The sequence below is a fragment of the Phyllosticta citriasiana genome, assembly GCF_038021145.1.
Source record: "Phyllosticta citriasiana strain CBS 120426 chromosome Unknown IWZ02scaffold_10, whole genome shotgun sequence".
NCBI lineage: Eukaryota > Fungi > Ascomycota > Dothideomycetes > Botryosphaeriales > Phyllostictaceae > Phyllosticta > Phyllosticta citriasiana.
This window is the reverse complement of record NW_027117287.1, coordinates 1,022,251-1,040,047: the sequence shown is the minus strand read 5'-3', so window position 1 is coordinate 1,040,047 and position 17,797 is coordinate 1,022,251. Positions and strand designations below refer to the sequence as shown.

Here is a 17,797-nt window from a genome sequence, read left to right as displayed (position 1 = left end):
TCATGTGGCAGCTTTACGAACAGTGCAGGCTGCTGAAGACCCAGTTGGAGGACCATGAGGCGAGCAAGGGTGAAAAGTGAGATGGGGACTGAAAGGCACACGTGGACGAAAGTCGTGTGTTTGATCGCTTTTTTCGTCCACATCCAGCAGCTTGGAAATCTATGCGTGGAGGAAGTTATTGGACACTGTACGAAAGCGGGCAAAGGTGCAATACGAAGAGGCGTCTGCTTCGGGGACGGGCAAATGAGAAATTCACTGAACGATCCGGCATTAGAAGCGCCAGCGGCTGGACCTGGAAGCGGAGGAGACCACTTACCCTGGTTGCTTCAATCATCCCATAGCTGAGCTTGAGCGTCGAAGAATGAGCGGCTCTAGACATCTCCAGATAGAAAAGCAGAAAAGACAACAAAATTGGTGAAGATGGCAAGACGATGTTTCTATGGCTCTCTGATCATGCAGTCTGAAAGCTCAAATGCTTCCGCCGAAACACCAAATCCGGAACTGCTGCGAGCTGCGAGTAAGATGGATCAAAGATCAAAAGAGTTGAATGTGCCGTTTGCTCGCCCTTACTCTCGCAGTTCAGCAACCGCAAAGTAGCCCTTGTTTTCCACCACACCTCGGTCTTTCACCACTGCTGTGTACTTGACCACCCACTGCGGCGCAACCTCGCCCTTTAATCCCTCGCCCCCACCCGGACCAGCCAGCACGCCGGCTCCGTTTTCTCCTGGACCAAGCAGCTCTCTCAAGGTTCCGCTGGGCAAGACGTTTGTGCAGTCATTGTGTGTCAGCAACTCAATGCCCTGCTCCTTGGCATACAGAATAAGAGGCTTGGGCACGACGCAACAGTCGCGCACATTGATTTGATCCACGCTCGGCCGCACGCGGGTCTTGGGCAAAAAGCGCGCCAGACGCTGGGTGCCAAACTCGGAGAGGCCCAGCCTTGCAATCAGGCCCTCGTCATACAGCGTCTCGAGCGCGCGCCATGTCTCAATCATGCTCTCCATGGCCTCGATGCCGTCTACGTCGTCTGCGCTGCCGCTTGCGATCGCGTCGGCATCGTCTCCGGAAGACACGTCCGAATCTTCGTCATCGGCGTCGAAGGCGATGCCGGGGAACGAGACGATGAGCAGATCGATGCTCTTGACGTGCAGCTCGCGGAGAACCAAGTCAATTGCGTCGCGAGTCTGGGCGACGCGCGCGGCGACGGGGACGTGGGGCAGGTAGAACAGCTTGACGGTGATGTCGTAGGCGGCGCGCTCTTCGGCGAGGCCCGAGGCGGCAAAGTCGACGGCGGGGATGAAGAGCGAGGAGCCGTCTTGCGCGGTCCACTCGCGGAACGAGGGGCGGCTGTTGTCGCTGTTGCTCGTGACCGAGGCGTCGCTGGAGGCGCAGGACTGCTGGTGCACGGCGAAGTTGGAGCGGAGGGACGACGTCAGCTCCGTGTTTGATTTCTCGACTGGGTTGCGGCGCACGACCGTGGGCGCGCTGCCCATGATGTTGCTGGTTGATCCATGTCAGCGTGGACAGCAGCGACCTGTTGCCAGAGCAAACTGAGGCATACGACGTGGAGAGAATCAAACGGGTCATGGTGGGCGCGGAGGTTCCAGCAACTTTGTCAGCAGACAAGAGTGGGATTTGAGGGGTTCGAAGAACGACTCTCTTCTGGCTCAGCAGGCGCCTTTTGGATGGAGGATGTCGAAGAGCAGGGTCGGCGCATCACGGGCCTGGCGCAAAGTGATTTCCAAGCCAGAAGTCGGACATTGTCCGCAGAGATGTTATAATCAACTGCCCGAAAGTCAGAAATGGTCGGAGTCGTCGAATGATGGGCCGGCGCACGGGCCTTTACCGGCGTTAAGTGCGGGCCTCTCCGAACTTCCTTCCTGGTTGGCGAGGCTTACACGGCGCCTCGTTCCTGGTTCTCCTCCAAAACCACCCCTCCACGTCGCAATCCCCCCCCTCCTGGACTCCTGCCATGGCCATCAAGTGAGTGCCGGAGCGTCATATAAGCTTAGATGAAGCTGACGCTCCCAGATACCTGATCCTCCTCTCCCGGCAGGGCAAAGTCGTATGTCCTCCACCGCAACCCTCGACCGCCGCCTCAGTCGCTAATGTGCATTCAGCGTCTCGCCAAGTGGTTCACTACACTGTCTCCCAAGGACAAGGCCAAAATCGTCAAGGATGTCTCTCAATTAGTCCTCGCTCGCCGTACTCGCATGTGCAACTTTCTCGAATACAAAGGTATGCCACCTGGCCTCGCAGCACTGGACCACGCTGAAAGCCATCAGACACCAAGATTGTGTACCGCCGCTATGCCTCGCTGTTCTTCATTGCCGGCTGCGACTCGGAAGACAACGAGCTCATCACGCTCGAAATAGTCCACCGCTATGTCGAGCAGATGGACAAGTACTACGGCAACGTCTGCGAGCTTGACATCATCTTCAACTTTCAAAAGGCCTATTTCATACTGGACGAATTACTCCTAGCTGGAGAGATGCAGGAAAGCAGCAAAAAGAATGTCCTACGATGCATAAGCCAGCAGGACAGTCTAGAAGACATGGAGGTGAGTTGGTAGTCTTTCTCGGCACACTTCAAGAGCAAATTGGAGGCCAAACAACAAGCGGCATTACCATGCAATGCGAGGCTCTCGAAATCCGCGCAAACGGCCCAGGCATTCGGCAACTCGGAAACGACATGTTAATGACAACTGCAGGTCGAGGACGACGGCGTTACAAAGATTGGCTAATCTACCGGCGATTCGATACTTCTACCATGATACCCCCTACGAAACAAGTCCTCCATGACATTTGTTTGCGCGCGCAAGTATGTGCCAGAAACACGCTAATCTGATGGCTGGAACCTCTCAGGATGCCCAAGCCCTTGAGGACCAAATTCGCGCCAGCGGCTTCCTTTGAGGCTGCATCTGCAGCAAAGTCTCAGCGTTCGAGACCAGGACGTCAGCTAAGGCTTCCTCCCCATGTCACAAAAAGGCGTTTTGGGAAATGTGGAGTTGGATGGGTACAGCGACAGGAAGCTCGGTTTTTGCAGAGGCTCCCAGGACGTGTATTGTACCTAAAAGCGCCCTTTGCCGCAGGCAAGGCTATGCTGGCGTTAGGAGTTAGCAATGAATAACCAACGAATACCCTGATTGATCGTGCAGCTTAGCTTGCAAATGTCTCGATGTCGGTCACGGTTTGCGGTGGTTGAATGGTCTCCTGAGTGGTGATGGAGGTGCTGACCAACAGAAGCACCATCGAATGATTCTCCCTGAAACCCTTGCAGCAACATCAGCTCACACCGCCACGTTAATTCCCTCGTTCTCCTGAGGGGGCAGCGTCGCTGGAGGGATTGAGCATCGGCCACATTGCGTCATCGCATTCCAGGTTCCGCGTCTTCCTTGTCGGGGGAGCGGCTTCAAACCATCACAATCAACAGAGTTGACAAGTCACCAAGTCTTCACGCAGCGTTGAAAAACGTGGTCTCAGGCAGGCTGGCCCGGTTGCAGCGCTGTCGTAGCGTCAAAGCCTCACATGCGTCAAGGTCTCGCCTCTTAGTGGACAACAACCTAAGGAACCCAAGGTCAGCAAAGGTCAGGGGCCCGGCCCATCACGTGGCGGATTTCCGGCAGCCTCCCTCCAGCCCAGGCTCTCCACCTGAGGTGGCCTTCGGCGGCAGCCCATCACCGTGCTCATCTTACCCTATAGCCCGTACCGTACCATGCCATCTCTTAACAACGCCCTCGACTCCCCCAACAGCACTGCTCACCATAGTTGTGGCCATCCGCCCTATTCTTCGCAACCCAGCATCCAAACGCTGCCACCTGCCGCTAGCCGAGAGTAACCAACGGCCTTCGCGTTATCGAACCACAACACTACCCACTCCTGTACCACCGACACTGCCAACCTCGCTACCAAGGCTTTGTTGGTGTCCATTTCACACTTTTAGATCGCCCGGTGAGAGATTGGACCTTTTGCGACGACACCTACAAGCACTGGAATCGCACCGCATCCACCACATCAGCCGGCCAGCGCAACCATGAAGGTCAGTCCATCTCCTGTCTCCGGCAGTCCTGGAACATCCAGCTTGCTCTCGAGTGCCAAATGAAGCTGCTCGAACGAGTGCGCCGAGGCAACCTCGCCCGGAATGACCTCCTCGCTGACGCGGGTCCTGCAGTACCTGGCCCTCCGCGACTTTGAAGACGTTAACGGCGCCCTCAACTTCGACACGCCCGACTGCCATGTAATCGGCGGCTGCGACCTGTACACGACCAAGGCGGCGGGATCCGACAAGAAGCTCTATAAGACCATTGAGAACTCGCTCGAATCGCAACATGAGACGGTCCTCCGTTTGTCGGCGTCCCTGTCGCCTCCCCAGGCTGAATCGCTCGCCGAGTCCCTCAACCTGTCAAGATCGTCGCCGTTTGGCCCTCTGAGCCAAATCTCGAGCAGGAGGACATTCGCATACCTGATTGCGACGCTGAACGCCTCGCATCCCGACTATGACTTCAGCCACATCTTGCGCCCGGCCGACTTTCGGAAAGAGCGCTCCCTGCGCTCGGTCATGAACACGATCGACACGACGCTTTACAACCTGCGCCCGCGACCGTCCGGTGCAATGCTCGCCGTGCCTTCGAATTGGAACTCCGGGCCAATGCCATCGGGCGCGCGCACACCGGGCGGTCACACCATGTGGAGTCCGCGAATGTGGCGGCTCATCGACAAAGAGATGACTTTGCGCGAGTGCGCCATCTACTGTTATCAACCGGACGAGGATCCCTTTGATGGCGAGGAGGGCGCCATCTGGAGCATGAACTACTTCTTCTTCAACAAGAACCGCAAGCGCGTCTGCTATCTGTACCTGCGGGGCATGTCGGTCATGTCGCACAGTCCAGCAGTGATAGCGGCGGCAGCCCGGGGCCCGGCGGCGCATCGGCGGTCGTCGGCCAGCGGCGGGCGCAGTCGTGGCGGCCTGAGCATGGGCTTGGAGAGTGCGGACAAGCGCGCGAATTACTGGCTCGGCGAGTCGGCTGACGGCCTGTCGGTTTCGGCAGGCTGGCCCGACGACGATGACGATGTCATGGTGATAGCACACCCGGGCGATGATGAAGTCTACCGGGATGAGGAGATGCTCGACGATCAGGAATACGCGACCGAGGACGTCGAAGAGGACGAGGAGCTCGAGGAAGACGAGGAAGAAGAGCCCCACGCCCACAGGAGAGGCAGCGATGTCAGGGGCATGGACGAACACATGACCGAAACGATGGAGGTGTAGACGGTGTCGAGCGGACGAGTTGGCTGGGGCGCGACGAGAGTTCGGCAGCCGACCGAGCATGGACGGCTGCGAAAGTCGCGCCCCACGGTTTCGTGGTTCGGTGGGCGACATGTTCGACACGAACACCGGCTCACCTATCCCAGTCACCGCACGCCGTATTTCCTCTTCTGACCTATTCTATTTTTGTTTTTTCCTTTATTCATCCAGCTTCCCCCCACTGCTCCGGGTATGACGCAGGCGCCTCCAGCAGCCGGTGGGAGCGGCTAGCGATGCGTTTGTGCTTCGAGATACCCACTCGCCGTTTCTGCTGTTTATTGTTTCCCCTCTGTTTACTTAGTGTGTTCTTCACATTTTTCCTTGGCGTTTCCTTCCTCTCCCGCTGCCCTCGTACGAATACAAACGACTGAGCGGAGCAGTGCTTGATGGGTGCGAGACGCCAGAGCTTGCCTGCCTGCTCCACCGTCTACGTGTTTGGATTAATGATGGAAACGTTCTCGGCGTCTGGAACAGTGCCTGTGGGAGAAATTGAAATGTAGGGTTACGTCGTCTCGTTGCATTGTTTCTTCTGCTCTTGCATGGCGTTCCACGGTGTTGTGTTGGCCGGTTGGTTGGCGGGTGGGACAACTTGGGGCAGCAGCCATGTAGTTTTTAGCGACGCTTTTGGCGTCAAAAATCGAGAAGGTCTTCTTATGAAGCTCCGTGGGCAACTGGGACAGTGAAATGCATCTCTTCGTACTCAACGTGTCGGTGGCCTTCTCGCCAAACACCACTACTCTATCTTTCCAGTGCAAAACAAACATTTCTCACAACCCTCGCTCCCTCCGCATGCACACTACTACTACTCCTCCTCCCCCATCTGCACCGTCGCCAAATCCACAATCCGCAACTTCGCCGCGCCCATCGGCTCCAGCCTGACCGTCCTCCTCGTCCCATCAACACACGCCCTCTCCTCCAGCGGCGGCGGCACATCCATAACCCCCCTATAAACCCCCCACCCACCAATCTCGCACCCGCTCGCCTCGACCCAAACGGGCGGCGCCGCAGGCGCAAAAATGGGGTTCGGCAGCTCCTCCATCTGTCCGACGGCGGAGGAGGAGGAGGAGGAGGAGCGCAGGACGAGAGTCGACGCGTCGACGGCGACGTTCCAGGCCGACGCGTTGGCGAGGCGCCAGTCGCGGGCTTGGGGCGGGGCGTTGGGAAGCGGCGTCGAGGGGTCGCGGTACGAGGAGGCGGGGAGAGAGGTGTTGGAGCTGGGGACGGCGAGGGCGAAGACGAGGGCGCCGCGCGTGACGGTCAGGGTGTCGTTGGCGCGGGATGTCGTGGTGATGGGTGCGGAGAGCGTGAGTGTGAGGGTTGAGGAGCCGACTGGAAGGGGCACGGCGTGGAGGCCGGTGTGGGGGGAGGGCGAGAGCGGTGTCGGTGTCGTGCTGTTGCTGTTGAGGAGGAGAAGGGATGAGCTGGCGTTGGACCAGGTGGGGACGCGCAGGTAGAAGGTGAAGGGGCGCGAGGCCGTGATCGAGTACGTCAGCGTCGTGTCAAAAGGGTACTGCGTCGTGCAATTGACAGTGACGGCGGCCCCGTTTGGCAGCGTCGTCGCCAGCGACGCTGGACTGAGAAACGCATGTGCGACACCGTCGTCGCCGACGCGCAGGTACGATTGCGAGAGGAACTTGGGCAGGCCTTGCGGATGGTTGACTGTGCAGCAGGGGTAGTCGTTTTCGACACCGTACGTCTGCCCGACGTTGTTGACGTTGAAGAAGGGATTCGCTGAGAGCTCCGTCGAATACCCCTGATTGGGCTGTCCGACGTATTGACGCGCCCACCAGTCTGGAGACAGCTGCGAGGGTAGTGCGTTGAAGGCGATGCGCTCTGCTTGGTCTGCGTAATCGTTGTCGCCGAATGCTTGGTAAAGGTAGCTGAGAGAATACATGGTCTCTACCAACGTGCATGTTTCCGACCTGCTGCTTGTCAGTCTTGCTGCCGGGTTTTCGGACTCAAGTCACATACCCGTAATATGGAGCCAGACCCGCAAGTCTCTCGTCGGCGAGGATACCTCCAGACGCGGCTCCATGGTACTGAAATGTCCAGTCTACGCCTCGTCTGGTAATGTCTATCAGAGAGTCGTTGTGGGTAAAGCGACGAAAGACGGCCAACGCCTTTAGTCCTGTACATTGTGAGTCTGATGTGCATCAGTTCAAGATTTAAGAAGCTACTCACCTTGTCCAGCGTTCACACCATGCTCAAACGGATACCTGGGACCGTCGGAACCTTCTGTGCTCAAAAAATTGAGATCCGCCTTGATGAATGCACCCTCTTGCCACCAATCCGCCCAACTGATCGCCCCCTTAATCAACAACTCCATCGACTCTGTCAAATTTGCTTTTGTGCCATCTGAAGTACCTGGCCATTCAAACAACCACTGCAGAGTTATTAAGAGATCCTGAACTCTGACACGTCCCCATGTCGTATCACTCTCGCTAAGGCCATCTCCCTCATGCCACAAGTACCCTGTGCCATTCGATTTTAGCATAGTCAGCATCAGTCCCACGAATCTGCCAATGGAGTCCAGAGCTGGCTTCTCCCAGGTCTGCGGTTCCGCTTCCACCAGCTGAATCAAACCAAGCAGAAGCGGGTACCGCGCCCATAGATTCCTCGACTTGCCAGTCTCAGGGCCCAGCCACCCATCTTGTGCTTGGTGATCCAAGATGTAGGTGACGGCGTCAGAGACTTGCTTCTTCAGCCGCGCATCATCGGTGGCATAGGCAAGAGGAACAAGGCCGTTGAGCCAGTAGGGGAAGCCCTCGTTGAGACCTGAATACTCCGACGAGCCTCCGAGCCAACTGCTGTTGGCTACGTAAGGATAGAAGTCATGTTGGCGACCAGCAAGCCCGGCGGCCGAAAGAAGTAGTTGATCACGGAGCCAGCCAGAAGGAGTAATAGAACCAAGGGGGAATGGATTGAAGGTTAAGGGCAGGACTGGCTAGCGTTAGTCTGGCTCGGCACATATGTTGTTTCATGGGAAGGATAGAGAGCTTCACGTGTTGTGTTTGTGCTAGCTGCGGAAGCAGAAATGGAAAGGAAGCCAACCAGAGCCGCTGAAGGGCCCAGGAGATTCATTATGAGGCGCTGGACAAGGTCGAAGTACAAGAGAGAGGCCGACAGAAGGAGAACGAACAAAGCGAAGGCTGTATATAAGTGCTGGGTGGCGCATGATTTCTCCCGGCGCGTGGCTCCATTAGCGGATGCATGTTGCTTTTCCTGGCTCATCAGGGTCCTTGAAGGGTGTGTGGTTGGATGTCAGCAAGTGACGTGCAGGCTAACATCAAGGCCCAGCCTATGGCAGTTCGCAGACAGAACAAGAGTGTGTGTGCAGGTGAACACAATGTACGACTTCACATCACAAGCACGCGAAGAGATCTTTTGCAAGGAGCAAGAAGAGCAGCATGGTGAAGGAAACATTGAAGGTTGTGTGTGAGAATGCAAGGGACGCTGTTCCTGTGGGACGTTAGTGCGGGGAACGCGTTCGCTTGGGGCCAGATGCCACTGACCTCACTCCATTGTTGTCTTCATTTTCCCCATCACGTCCAACTTCCTCTTGGCCATTACTGCTTGCATCTTTCCAGCGTAGTTTGGTGTACTGCAACCTTCGGCTTGTTCCATCCTGGTCGCCGCCGAGAATGATGACTCTTGGAACCTAGCTGCCGTGCCGCGAAGCCAGGCCTTCATCTCCTAAGGATATATTCTGGAGCTCTGGACGTTTCTCTCAACGCTGGTCGTTGTTTTTTCTTCCTCCGCGATTTGCTGGCTGCCAACTTCATCCTCGCCGCCAACTACGCTCTGGGTCCTTGGACTTTTTTTCATTACCTCATTCTCTTTTTATTCGACAGTCCTCTATGGCTGAAGCTTCATCGATCGTCTGGCCTCGTTTGATTCGCGCCTGTTCCAACGCGGCATCTCCTCGTAGCCACGGATGTGCCACGCGTTGAGCGACCTCTAGCAACGACCGATTTGGCTAACCGTGAGACCCTTGACGTGGTTGTGGTGTGGCATGTCGTGCAGGTCGTGGAACTTGGGAAGCGGAGGCAGACGGCCCGCGTTGGCCTGGTGAGTGACGGAAACGCCGTGATGAGGCAATCCAGGATCGAGCTCGACCTCGACACCCTCGACGCCTTTGGAACGGAAGTTTGAGACGTGCGCTCCCTGGTACGATGGGCAGTTGTCAACCTTTTGCGAAAAAGCGGTCATACTGATCGGCGACTGATGACAGTGAGCTCCTCATGGACTTGCCGGATTCACTATCGTGGGACGGATTGCCCTTCGGGTGGGAAGATGCTTTGGACTTGGAAGGATGCGATCCATGCGGCTGCTTGTTGTCCTCCATCCTCCATCAGTAGTTGGTTCTTGATTGTGGCTGTGGCAGATGATGGGTTGTGTTGTGATATGGCCGAGTTGCAGGTGGTTGGTTGGACTGATTTCCTTGGAGCCTGCATGTGTCCGCCGATACCTCTTTTTGGAACATCATGGAAAGTCGAAATTCCCACATTAGTCGTCGAACAAAACAACACCACCATTATTACGATGTCCAGCAAGGAAGGTGGGAGTCGCGCACCGACCTCAAGGCTCCGCCTTGGTACGTTCCATAACATCACTACCAACCTTTCATACCATCTGCTCCAATATGACGACTCTACTCCAAATCACTCTTTCTCTCTGGACCGATGAAAAGACTTTCGCGGTAGCTTGACACGCCGAATCGTTGACGAATCGTTTGCGCCCCCGCCTCCATCGGGCTTAAGACATTCCACAAATTGACAAAACATTTTCAAGACTGATGGCATCGAGTATTCGAGCGTTGGAAAACGTTGGTGCCACATCAGCCCAACCATATCCATCCCGAATCGATGAGCTGCTTGCCGACTTACGTCTGCAGGATGAAGAAGAGGAGAAGGTCACCGTCCGACTTCCTTGCGGCAAGACTATAAGCGCCAGACGCAATCGCAACGCTCGAAACAAGACCGGCGCTTATGCTCCGTGGGTTCTGATGCAAGACGATCCTAACCCTCAGGTCACTGTCGCCAACCGCGAATTCAACCTTGAACAGTCTCAAGAAAGCACGACGTCAGGACGATCAATCGACGTTCCCGACCTACTCCGTCCCGAAGCTTCCAAGAGTGGCAAGGACATGTCACTTCTCAAGTGTATTCCTGTTCGCACCACTAAGTCAGTTCGATCTACCGCTGGCGAGACCATTGCGCGTCCCGGCTGCCAAAGCACACACGTCTCAACTAGGCAGAAACTCTGCAGGCTGCTCACCTGGAAGGAAAAGAAGATGAACTTCCTGCGTCATACAATCTCACTCTACAAGCACCTCATTTCCAAGCGCGTTGCTGATCTTCTGGCGTATGAGGAAGAGATGAGAGAGGACCATGAACTTTTTGAGCTCGTCATCGACATTCGCCGCAACCCTCACGACCATAGGGTCTTTTGGCGTTCTGACGAGTGGTATGTTCTTGAAGAAATTGTCGGAATCCCAAATTCGAAGCTGGAGAGGGAACTGGAGAAGAGAGATATTGAAGCAAAGCTCGAGCATATCGACATGGCCAAGGAGATCTACCAGTTGGAGCATGACCTCGAAGGTCTCAGGATTGCGCGCAACAGGTTAAGGTCTTCGGAAGAATAGGCCCGAACCTCTCGACACAACACCACTCTTGCCGGCTAGCAACTTCATCAGGGATACAAGCAGTGGAACATGTGCCTTTTGCTCATGATGAGTACAGACGGTGGAAGCAAGTCTCTATCCGCATCACGTTGTGGGATTTGCAGCGGCTGCAGAGGTACTCCACCGCTGGAGGGAATCGGAAGCAGTACTGGATTGAATCGATGATGGAACAGGATAGAATCGATGGAGCTAGCCACAAAGTTTCCCAGATGGTGAAGTATACAAATGGATTTGACGTTGCGTTCCCTGCTGCATCTTGGATTCGGTGACTCGGTTGACGTGCGTGTCACACGTATGGTGGTGATATCAAAGGTGCGTCTCTGACTAGACTTCCTTCCTTCCTTCCTTCCTTTCTTCCGTCGTCACTGTACAGGTATACATACTGAAGGCTACCGTAACACCCGACATTGGCCACACGCACAGGTACGTCATCGGCACCAACCACACACGTCCTCCCCACTCGCGGCGCCGCCGCGCGCTACACCACGGGTCGGGCTGCGGGTCGGCAACTATCTCAAGACCGTCACGGACCGGGAAGTCGTCGATCGGCAGGCGAGCGGCGAGTTGGCCCGGCTGTGCGGACGGAGTGCTTCGAGGGTCACGCGCGGTCGGGCGACTTGTGGGCGCAGAAGTTTCTGGGAGACGAGTTTGACTGGATCAAGCAGAGCGAGGAGGGGAAGGCGCAGGAGCCGAGCAATGGCGCGTAAGAGGTAATAGCCTTTGCACGGAGGACCTTCGATGTCGAAGCCAACACATGTGGCTCATTGGGCAAATAGGTAGCGACCGGTGGCTCGATCAAGCTGTATCCTAGACCTCACTTCCATCAGCGCATAATGAAATCTTCCAATCTTCACGGAGTAGAGTTGAAATGACAGGATGGGCTTGAGGGCTTACCAACGTGGCCGTCAGATCTAAACTCATGTTAACACACACTGCCCTTGGACGCGACAACTCACATGCAAGTAAAAGGACGTCGTGATTCACTACTATTCAATCCTGAACTCCTATTTCTATTCCAATTTTCACCAGATAAACCCCATAAACCCACGCCAGTTGAACGATAAATCCTGCTGGAGAGAAAAGGAGGGCGATCCTAACCCATCGAACGCCAATCAGGGGTTGGAAAGAATGTGAGGGAACCAAAAGACAAAAGCAGTTTTCTTTTCTTTTCTTTTTTTTTTTTTTTTTTTTTTTTTTTGGGAGAGAACCCGACTTTTTTGTGGTGGTAGGCCTTTTCGCGCTGTGTGCCGCCTTTCTCTACAGCATCTTGCCCGTGAAGCAACTGAGAAGAGAAGACAAAACGAGATCACGTTCGATAGTCACTTGAGGTGACCAGACGAGGCCGCTCTGGTCTATCGTTTAGAGCCAGAACATAATGTCGTCCAGAGCAGGGTGCCACGGGTTCTGACGGCTTCCCTTCAACGCAGGATTCACAGCCGGGTTCTCCAGCCAAGCTCGCCAGTATGCGCTGTCTTGGATCTGCTTCGCAAGGCGGATGTCGCGTTCCTTGGGCTTCTCGCCCTTCACGGCGTCTTTGTCGGAATTGTCTCCCATCAAGAACTCGCGAAGGTAGTGTCTGCCACGCTCGCAGAGGCGGTCGGCGTAGTATGCAGGAGCACAATATGAGACCGCCTTGGTTGCGCGGGCATATGTGTAGCAAAGACCGTGGGCCTAGTTATACGTCAGTGCGAGCTCAGGTAAGTAGAGGGTGGTCTTACAATCTGTTCAATCTCATCGGCCGTGAAGCCGATCTCGTTTACAATCTCAACGTAATGAGCGGGCTTAGCCGTTCCTTGAAGCGCATCGTGAGATTGCAGGTAGAAATTGCAGCGCTTGGCTAAGGTGACGACGCGGTCAATCACCAAGCCAGGCTTGATGTTGCCCTTGTCATTGTAGATCTGGGACTCATTCGAGGCAAAGAAGCGGCTGTGGTGTCTCTTCGAGACGATGTAGAAGCTAAGCTTGAGCTCCTTGGGGACGACTGCGTTGTTTTTCTTGGCTTCACTCGCAGCCTGGTCCCAGGCGACTCGGATAGCTGACGCCTCCTTGTTCTTGACAATGGGGAATTGTCCCTCGGATACTCCATCGCGGAACATGAGAATTTTGCTGGGTAGCCGCTTATTGCGCTTCGCGAACGCAATGATTCTCTCTTTGGCCATGCCCGTCATGTCCTCGATGTGTTCCTGGCGAGATGCCTGTAGACGCATGGAACCTGGCATGTTGGAGAACTGCTCGTCGACAGATCCGACGACGGCAGCGATCGAAGGGCATCCGTGGCAGCTGCCCGCTCCTGGATGAGTGACGTCGGCTCCGAGAACAAGCGTGTCGACCATGTTCTGTGAATTGAAGAGCTTGCGGAATTCTGTTTTGTATTCGAGGGACTGATTCACGCCGCCGGCCTTCAGGTTGAACTTCATGGCGAGGTTGGACAAAGTTTGAGGGTGAGGCGGGCCTCGTGAGAAGTGCTTTGGGAGCGCCGCGATAGTCTTGGTTCCCCATTTGCAATCCGCCCACTTCTTAAGCGCAGCATACAAGTCTGGGCCCTGGGAGGGAAGAACGACAAGGAGCATTCGAGGCGGATTGCGACCAAGATGGTTTTCATTTTTGCGGAGCTCGAACCTGAAGTCCACTCTGGAAGACGGAAGTCTGATTTCTCGGATGTGGTCCTTTGGCTTCTGGACGTTCATCCCGTGACCTGAAAGCGATTGAGACAGCGCATCCCACACCTGCGGCGCGTTGAGCCTCGGAGGGGGTTGGCCTTGTTGGACAATGGTCAGGACCTCCAGTCCTGGTACGGATGCAGGTTTGGTGAACTTGATGTTTGCCAAGTTCCATCCTGCATTTCTGGTCATGAGCTGTTTTCCGGCGTAGATCACCTTCGGAGCTGGCAACACTCGGCCTTCGATTTGGATCAAGTTGTTGCCAAGCTTCAATCCAATTTCGCCCTTGCCAACGTCAGCGAACGAATCTTGGAATGGAGAGCAAGTACACTTACGAAGAGAGCCTTGTCACCACGAATACCGAGAAGTTCCATTCCCTCCCTGTAGATCAGGTTGGCATTTTCGGCAGGTTTGCGGCAAGCGACCTTGATGATGTTCTTCAAATGTTCGCCAGTGATGACGCCCTTGTACACCTCCTTGCGGTCGATTTCGAGATACTCGGGTGGTACCCAAACGGCCTTGTCGTCGTTGCCAGATCTGTCCTTGGGCTTGCCAATGTTGGCAACCGGAAGATGCGGCTTGGCGAATTGATTGAGGGCAGTGCGATAGTGCTGCCAGAGGCGCGCCCGCTCGCCAGGGGCGCTGTCAAAGGGATGGAAGGTCTGCATCTTGACCGGGGCCCCTAGCTCCTTCAATTTGCGCCTCCTGTTGGCCTCAGCATTCGGGTCGACACGCTCGTCAATCACGGGGCGATCGTAAGTGATGCGGACGTTGGTACCCTTCAGGGAGGCCATGACTTCTCTGTTAGACATGTTGAAAGGAGGCGCTCCCATCTTTTCGATCCAGCTAGAGACAAGGACGGGATCGAAGAAGGCGGTAGTGGCTGCATTGATGTTCAAGAGGATTCTATCCTCCGAGGGCCGAGTGGAGAGGAAGTACGTGCGAGTGGCGAGGAGGCCACCAATGTCCGCGTATCCTGCGTCAATGGCGAATCGATTCTGGCCGATTTGAGTGACGCCGTTGGGTGAAAAGTTCATGATATTGCGCCCAATGAAGGCGTTGATTGCCCGAACGATGCAATCTGGCTGTTCGCTGGCGAGGATATCATCAGACGCTTCATTCATGCAGAGGACTTTGTTGTACCGAATCTGGACGGAGTCGGTCTTGGTTGGTGCACCATTGAGGGGAGAACTGTAAGACACTGGTCCAACAGTGGTAACGGTGTCAGGTTCCGGCATCCCCGGGAGAGGAGTCAGGGACCAGAGGGCACCAGCCTCAAAGGCGATGTCAGATAGGCCTTGAAGTGGTTCCATGTTCTTCATGGCCTCGAGGATACGCCACTTCTCGGTACGGTCCTTGATTTTGGAATCGAAGGTGAGGGCGTATTCGTGGATTTGCTTGAACTGATGCGACATGGTCAAGTAGTTGGCAGTGACCTGCATCTTCTGACCGCGCGTACCATGCAGGAGGGTGTTCGGCTGGCCGGTGGGTTTGACAGGCTCGGTGGGCTCCTTGAAGACTTTAAAGTTGGTGGGCGGAGGCTGAAGTTGCTTGGGTCGCTGGAGAATGGGCGGTTTGAAAACCCGGGCAGCGTCGGGTTTGACATTGATGAGATTGGCATCTGAGCCAGAGCCTCGGGAGTCTGAAGACTGGCCTGGCCTGGGGCCACGGGTAGGAAGCGGTGGCATTGTTGAATATTTGATGGAAACGCAGGTGTTTTTAGGTTGGACGAGATTGGCGAGGTAGTGATGGGGGTTGGATCCTCTGGCCAATCGAGAGTGAGAAACGTGACCTAGGACCGGCGGTATGTTGCTGGAAAGGACGAGCGGAGGAATGTTCGACAAAGAGCATGTGGGTAGGTCAGGACGCGGGCAATGACGTAGTGCCTGGCAGACAACCTGAGCCGTGGTCGAGGTGCGGTCTACAGGTAAGCGCGGCCAAAGGTGGTATCTGAGAGAGTGAGCAACTCCAGTGTCGAAGCGTTGGATCCGGGGAGTTTACATACCTTTGAGGGGAGAGGCGGGCGAGATGAGAAAGAGATGGGTTACAGGAGAAAGAGGAGGTGGGTGGAAGACGGTGGTACTGGCATGAATATAAACCTCAGGTCATTCACCTGATCTGGCAGTCATGGGATCGCGACTGCCTGCGTCCTGTCCTGTCTTGTCCTGTCCTGTCCTGGGTTGACGTTTGCTGTGCCGTTTGGCGCTATGACGCATACGGAAGGGAACAGGGTCGGTACCTGTAGACCCTGAAACTGACGGCTGCTGTGGTTGGTCTGCCTGTGGAATGCCGCCTCCCCGTCCAAAGCAAATATCCCGACCACACCACACCACACCATGCAGCTTGCCATCCATTGCATTTGCCAATTGGACGCTCTGAGCCGATGTCGTGGAATGCCAAAAGTCTCTTCGTGTGATTCTTATCATCATGAATCGCGGACATTTGCAGTCACAGTCTGTGGATCTGGAAATCCATGGATGGATCAATCTGCGCGTCTCTTGCTAATCTCTACGCGTTCGTGTATGCCAGAGTGGGGATGTCCAGTTCTCCTACGCGCCCAGCTTCAATGCTTTGTTTTTCCGGCGCGTCCCGCCTGCACTCAATGGTCGGCTCCGCCCAGCGTTCTCATGACGCCCTCAAAGGCTACAAGGGCCATGGCGTTTGCTGGGAATGCCCGCAGGAAGCACGGAACAAAACCTCGCCAGTAACCGCGCCAACCCGTCTCTTGCCAAACGGCTCTTGCAGCGTCCTTCCACCGAGGGTATTTTCTCCCCTCGCCCAGCGGATCCGTCATGATGCGTTGCTTCACCACGTCGCAGGGGTAACTTGTTAACCAGAAAACTTGGGCAGACAGCCCGCCCGCCCAGAAATTGATGGCCGGCGCTGAAAGCGACGTGTTTGCCGAAAGGTATCGCGTCAAGACATCGTATGATCCCCACCAAGCGAAGAACCACGTGCGGAAGAGGAGAGTCGCGCTCAAACCATGGAAGAGCCCGGGTAGGCCATGGCCGCGTATCTGACAGGCAAATATCAGAATCGTGTCGGCTCAGGAAGCACCTTTTTGCCATTGAGGCTTACCAGCTTCGTGCTGCAGTCTATGGGACCACTGTACAGTCTCTGTGACTTTTCCGCAGCGTACTGCACCTGGAGGCGGGCCTTGACGTGCTCCACAGGAGCTGCGATAAAGCTAACCGTCCATCCAGCCAGGATGCCAGCGACTCCATGCCCGACGCTCGACAGTTTGTGCGTTGATTGCTCGACAGTATTGACTGGAGTGAAGACGTGCTCGCGAAGAAGACGACGGTAGACCGTGAGGGATCCAAGCATCCTGCGCGCAAGATATCAGAGGCTGTACCGATCCCACGACCAGAGACAACTCACAGCGAGTCCATTGCCATCCAACCCACGAGCGGAGGAGTCGCGCCCTTGTACAGGCCTCGCATTCCCTCATTGCGGACAGTCTGCACCAGGCATTCCAAGGGTCCGCTGAATCGTGACTTTCCGGATGTCTGCAAACGGACCTTGATGGTATCGAAGCTTCAAAGCAGGTAAGACGTGATGCCGTCGCACAGAAAGTTGACGACTTACGGATGTCCAACTACGAAAAGGTCAGTTATCAGTCATGGTAAGAAATTTTGCGCGTGCTCACCAGCTAATTTAGTAATGCCAGAGAAGACTCCGGCGACGAATCCCTTGTAGTTTGCAGGCGCGGGCGCTACCTTTTTTTCCTGCGAAGACGCGACGCCATGGTTAAGCGCGGTGCTCGCCGTTGCAGCCATCAAGGGCGGAGAAGCACGAGGAAAGGAAGAGAGGCAATGGAGTCCTTGAACATGCCTGGTTCTGACTCAATGTGTGTCCAAAGAGTGCGCGTGTCGACAAAGCATTGTGCACCTCAGCGGACTGGCGGGACGTCACCGGGCGTTTGATAAGCTAAGCGGCGGAGCGGCTGCGGCTCTTCGGGCTTGTTGATGACGGTATGCAAAAAGCACCGAGATCGCCTGCAACAACAGGCATCCAGGTTTAAGCGCTTCGGCTAGATCTAACCCTCTTGCTAGCTTGCGCCATGATATTGCGACGCCACAGAACTCGATGTTTTCGACTCTTGTACATGAAATGAAAAAAAAAAAAAAAAAAAAAAAACTGGGTCTCA

The 17,797-nt window shown here is 55.4% G+C and overlaps 6 protein-coding genes across 6 annotated transcripts; 2 read left to right on the top strand and 4 right to left on the bottom strand.

Annotated features, from left to right (window-relative positions):
* Positions 1-353: 353 nt before the first annotated feature.
* Positions 354-1,875, bottom strand: IWZ02DRAFT_41795 (uncharacterized protein). Its single transcript, XM_066765803.1, has 3 exons — positions 1,841-1,875; positions 1,562-1,785; positions 354-1,500 (listed from the first exon to the last, which is right to left on the bottom strand). Exons 2-3 carry the CDS (start codon positions 1,585-1,587, stop codon positions 567-569), a joined length of 960 nt encoding a protein of 319 aa, XP_066620915.1. The 5' UTR covers positions 1,588-1,785; positions 1,841-1,875; the 3' UTR covers positions 354-566.
* Positions 1,876-2,029: 154 nt separating this feature from the next.
* IWZ02DRAFT_381132 (Maf1 regulator-domain-containing protein) lies at positions 2,030-5,268 on the top strand (the record flags this gene model as incomplete). The annotated part of the gene is made up of 4 exons (XM_066765150.1): positions 2,030-2,065; positions 2,121-2,238; positions 2,286-2,560; positions 4,171-5,268. Coding segments are annotated over 4 exons (1,527 nt in total), but the record flags the coding sequence as incomplete, so codon positions are not given.
* A 708-nt stretch (positions 5,269-5,976) lies between these two features.
* On the bottom strand, positions 5,977-8,744 carry IWZ02DRAFT_457555 (uncharacterized protein). The gene is made up of 4 exons (XM_066767945.1): positions 8,307-8,744; positions 7,486-8,244; positions 7,276-7,432; positions 5,977-7,226 (listed from the first exon to the last, which is right to left on the bottom strand). Exons 1-4 carry the CDS (start codon positions 8,533-8,535, stop codon positions 6,107-6,109), a joined length of 2,265 nt encoding a protein of 754 aa, XP_066620913.1. The 5' UTR covers positions 8,536-8,744; the 3' UTR covers positions 5,977-6,106.
* A 1,355-nt stretch (positions 8,745-10,099) lies between these two features.
* Positions 10,100-10,948, top strand: IWZ02DRAFT_492525 (uncharacterized protein; the record flags this gene model as incomplete). Its single annotated transcript, XM_066769857.1, has 1 exon — positions 10,100-10,948. One exon carries the CDS (start codon positions 10,100-10,102, stop codon positions 10,946-10,948), a length of 849 nt encoding a protein of 282 aa, XP_066620912.1.
* A 963-nt stretch (positions 10,949-11,911) lies between these two features.
* On the bottom strand, positions 11,912-15,516 carry IWZ02DRAFT_41620 (Piwi domain-containing protein). The gene is made up of 3 exons (XM_066765783.1): positions 13,983-15,516; positions 12,706-13,932; positions 11,912-12,658 (listed from the first exon to the last, which is right to left on the bottom strand). The coding sequence occupies exons 1-3, from the start codon at positions 15,333-15,335 to the stop codon at positions 12,347-12,349; spliced, it is 2,892 nt and encodes a 963-aa protein (XP_066620911.1). The 5' UTR covers positions 15,336-15,516; the 3' UTR covers positions 11,912-12,346.
* Positions 15,517-16,161: 645 nt separating this feature from the next.
* Positions 16,162-17,797, bottom strand: IWZ02DRAFT_41636 (mitochondrial carrier domain-containing protein). The gene is made up of 5 exons (XM_066765785.1): positions 17,297-17,797; positions 17,236-17,245; positions 17,029-17,184; positions 16,726-16,975; positions 16,162-16,663 (listed from the first exon to the last, which is right to left on the bottom strand). The coding sequence occupies exons 1-5, from the start codon at positions 17,424-17,426 to the stop codon at positions 16,247-16,249; spliced, it is 963 nt and encodes a 320-aa protein (XP_066620910.1). The 5' UTR covers positions 17,427-17,797; the 3' UTR covers positions 16,162-16,246.

Excerpts from the sequence above, each read along its gene's own strand:
- IWZ02DRAFT_41795 (XM_066765803.1), bottom strand. The coding sequence starts at position 1,587 with ATGACCCGTTTGATTCTCTCCACGTC. Across the intron at positions 1,501-1,561 it reads CGTTTGATTCTCTCCACGTC|CAACATCATGGGCAGCGCGC; the intron begins GTATGCCTCAGT and ends TGGATCAACCAG.
- IWZ02DRAFT_457555 (XM_066767945.1), bottom strand. The coding sequence starts at position 8,535 with ATGAGCCAGGAAAAGCAACATGCATCCGCTAATGGAGCCACGCGCCGG. Across the intron at positions 8,245-8,306 it reads AGCTAGCACAAACACAACAC|TCCTGCCCTTAACCTTCAAT; the intron begins GTGAAGCTCTCT and ends AACGCTAGCCAG. Across the intron at positions 7,433-7,485 it reads TGGTGTGAACGCTGGACAAG|GACTAAAGGCGTTGGCCGTC; the intron begins GTGAGTAGCTTC and ends CACAATGTACAG.
- IWZ02DRAFT_41620 (XM_066765783.1), bottom strand. The coding sequence starts at position 15,335 with ATGCCACCGCTTCCTACCCGTGGCCCCAGGCCAGGCCAGTCTTCAGAC. Across the intron at positions 13,933-13,982 it reads GTGGTGACAAGGCTCTCTTC|GGCGAAATTGGATTGAAGCT; the intron begins GTAAGTGTACTT and ends GACGTTGGCAAG. Across the intron at positions 12,659-12,705 it reads CCGATGAGATTGAACAGATT|GCCCACGGTCTTTGCTACAC; the intron begins GTAAGACCACCC and ends ACGTATAACTAG.
- IWZ02DRAFT_41636 (XM_066765785.1), bottom strand. The coding sequence starts at position 17,426 with ATGGCTGCAACGGCGAGCACCGCGCTTAACCATGGCGTCGCGTCTTCG. Across the intron at positions 16,976-17,028 it reads TGGATGGCAATGGACTCGCT|GATGCTTGGATCCCTCACGG; the intron begins GTGAGTTGTCTC and ends TCTTGCGCGCAG. Across the intron at positions 16,664-16,725 it reads TAGACTGCAGCACGAAGCTG|ATACGCGGCCATGGCCTACC; the intron begins GTAAGCCTCAAT and ends TTTGCCTGTCAG.